The 2,716-nt window shown below is 38.0% G+C and overlaps 1 protein-coding gene across 1 annotated transcript; it reads left to right on the top strand.

Moving 5' to 3' along the window:
* Positions 1 to 904: 904 nt before the first annotated feature.
* On the top strand, positions 905 to 1,684 carry BDB00DRAFT_844593 (restriction of telomere capping protein 4; the record flags this gene model as incomplete). Its single annotated transcript, XM_053125022.1, has 2 exons — positions 905 to 1,054; positions 1,109 to 1,684. Coding segments are annotated over 2 exons (427 nt in total), but the record flags the coding sequence as incomplete, so codon positions are not given.
* Positions 1,685 to 2,716: the final 1,032 nt, after the last annotated feature.

Here is a 2,716-nt window from a genome sequence, read left to right as displayed (position 1 = left end):
GTGGCAGCTAGACGGAATATAAAAAACTGGTCAAAAGGATGTCTTATGGTGTCGCCTTTGGTGATATTGAGGCCGACTGTCCCAAGGAGTACTGGTTTGACGGAAGCGTGGATATTCAGTTGGTAGCCAATGCTTTGGAGCGGCTGATTGCTTGCTATACATCTGGTCCATGGGCGAAATATCATCCGCCGTTGCTGACATTGCCATACTCTGTACTTTCGGGCAAACGATATAGTCTCCTGCCGTTCGTTATGCATTTCATGAATGGGAACCATTAGGAGCCGGTCTTGCTGCGATCATCTGTTAAAATGCGATGGCCCCCGATATCACAGCGACATAAGCAGCAATAGAACGAGATCAACCTAGGTCACGATCACAAAACGTTTTGGAGGTACCTGCATATCAAAAAAACAATGGATCAAGATTCAACAGCAATCAGCATAGAAAAAAGAAGACAAGCGTCGCCCATTCTGATTTTAGATGAATCTGATTGCGATATTGATATGTGGGGCGATTATCATGGTACCTATAACTTGCCGCTCCGTATCTTTGTATTCTAGTAACTCTGAACACATCTGTTATACTATCTAGATCATGGTACAATAGCATGTCCCCATTGTCAAACACACCTGCTATTACCGTTACCTCCTGCTATATAGAAGCAGTACGATGAATATATACAAAAAGAAGAGAAGCATAAGAAACAAGACGAACGCCGCATTAAAGAACTTTCAACGTCTCGTCGCCGCTGCTTCGATGAAGCACAGATTAAACCCAGACCAGTTCGCTTTACTGAGCAATACAACTTCTGCAGCATTCATAGGAAAGAAATGTTAATCAGACCAGAAGGAATCGCCTAAGGTTACCCAGCTTATATCGATTTTGCGACCTTGCCTTTACGTGTAATGAATTATGTACCAGTTATACAAGATATCATAGTCGGCAAAACCGAAAGCACATTCAAATCGATAGAAACCGAATTCTACAGCCAATATAGCCGAAGTGTTGCACGATCCATATTCGTACGAATGGTAAGGGCTGAAAAATCTTTAGTAAGTACAAAGCTATCACTCATAAAATAACTTACTAAATCATTGTTTAAAACAGCCTGGTTATATGGACCCCGTGGAATGCAAATCATTATGGATTGTTTGACGAAAGAACTATTGAAATCGAACCACCTGACAGCAGCAGATACAGCCCCGATGCCACCACTTCAGTTTGTTCAGCAGATTCTTGTTCCAGAGATAGCTGCACGACTTATCCAAGAAGATAAGAATGTTTCTTACGACGACGCAGTGGATATCATGAAAAAGAGTGCTAAATTCGGCAGTGCCATCAATCCCACCATAGATTCGGATGAAAGTGAAAGCAGTGATGAATGATTATAAAAAGCAACACGAATCATAACCCCTTATGCAGTTCTGCACTTTTTTTTGTGTCAAATGTCGTTTACCTCATCGTACTCGACGATTTATGCTCTTCTTGTCTCATATTTAAGCTCTTGTGCCTTGTCTCCGGATTAATTGTTCTTTACAATCATATCAAAACCTATTTTCCTGATCCCTTATTTCTTACTACATGTTTTGTTCTTCACCCTCCAAATATTCAACTATTTGGTGTACACATTATTATCATCTTACATTATATATACGTCGAATATTACATTGACCGTCAAAATTTTAACTGAATAGAATTATATGACAGCCCTAGCTCTAGCAAGTTTTAGAACACGAAATACAGGATATGTCTTTGCAGCCAATACCACCGTCATAGATATTAAAATGGTGAAAAAGCTTGGTGCACCGTCTACTCACTTTTCTATAGTCTTAGCTACGTTTTTTTGTGCTTACTTAGAAATCTTCTTGCTTGTGCTTCACTATATTATAGTACTTATGTTGGCACAAATAAGTTGTTTGCTAGCCATTTGGATACACGGTATGTTAACATTCCACGTTACACGGTATATATCATCATAGTTCTGTCGTACACAGGGTCTTTTAAATTGTGCAAGAGACGGTACGTACGACAACTGCCAAAGAAAATTGTCGTACGCAACATTAGTTTTTTGTTGTACACAGAGTCTTTCAAACTGTACGAGAGACGGTGCGTACAACAACTGCAGAATACTAAGCTACCAAAAAAAATGTCGTGCATGAGGTCAAGTTTTGTCGTGTGCATAGTAATTCCTAAAGTATAATACCATAAATGTATAAGCAATGGGATCATCTATAGACTTACTATATAAAAATATATGCTTTTATACTTATTGGAACGAGGAAAAAAAGCTGCATCTGATGGTATATTATTTATATGAAAATAATCAGAATTGGTTGGATAATAGCAAAAACCAGTTTTTCAAAAAACATTTACACTAAAGTTTGGCAAAAGGGGGTTTTAAACTCGTGCCTTCTACAAAAGGTAGGATATAAGGCTAGTGTGTTAGACCGGATCTATGAAAGAAAACACGGCGCGCACTATATATAGTATATAAGTAGTATATATATATAAGGAAATCTGTGTAATGTAAAAATACCCGATATAGTAAAATTGACGTCACTGAATCCCATAAAAGGTACATCGGAGTTTCAAACATATACTAAAAAAGGAGAAATGGGCTGAAAACCAACTTGAGTATAGAGAGTAACTGTTATTATTTGATGAAACTAAATGCTTTTATTTTTCGCATATAGAGTATTATTTTGGCTATCTACTG

This window comes from Zychaea mexicana, assembly GCF_025766255.1.
Source record: "Zychaea mexicana strain RSA 1403 chromosome Unknown BDB00scaffold_93, whole genome shotgun sequence".
NCBI lineage: Eukaryota > Fungi > Mucoromycota > Mucoromycetes > Mucorales > Lichtheimiaceae > Zychaea > Zychaea mexicana.
This window is presented reverse-complemented; position numbering and strand designations above follow the sequence as displayed.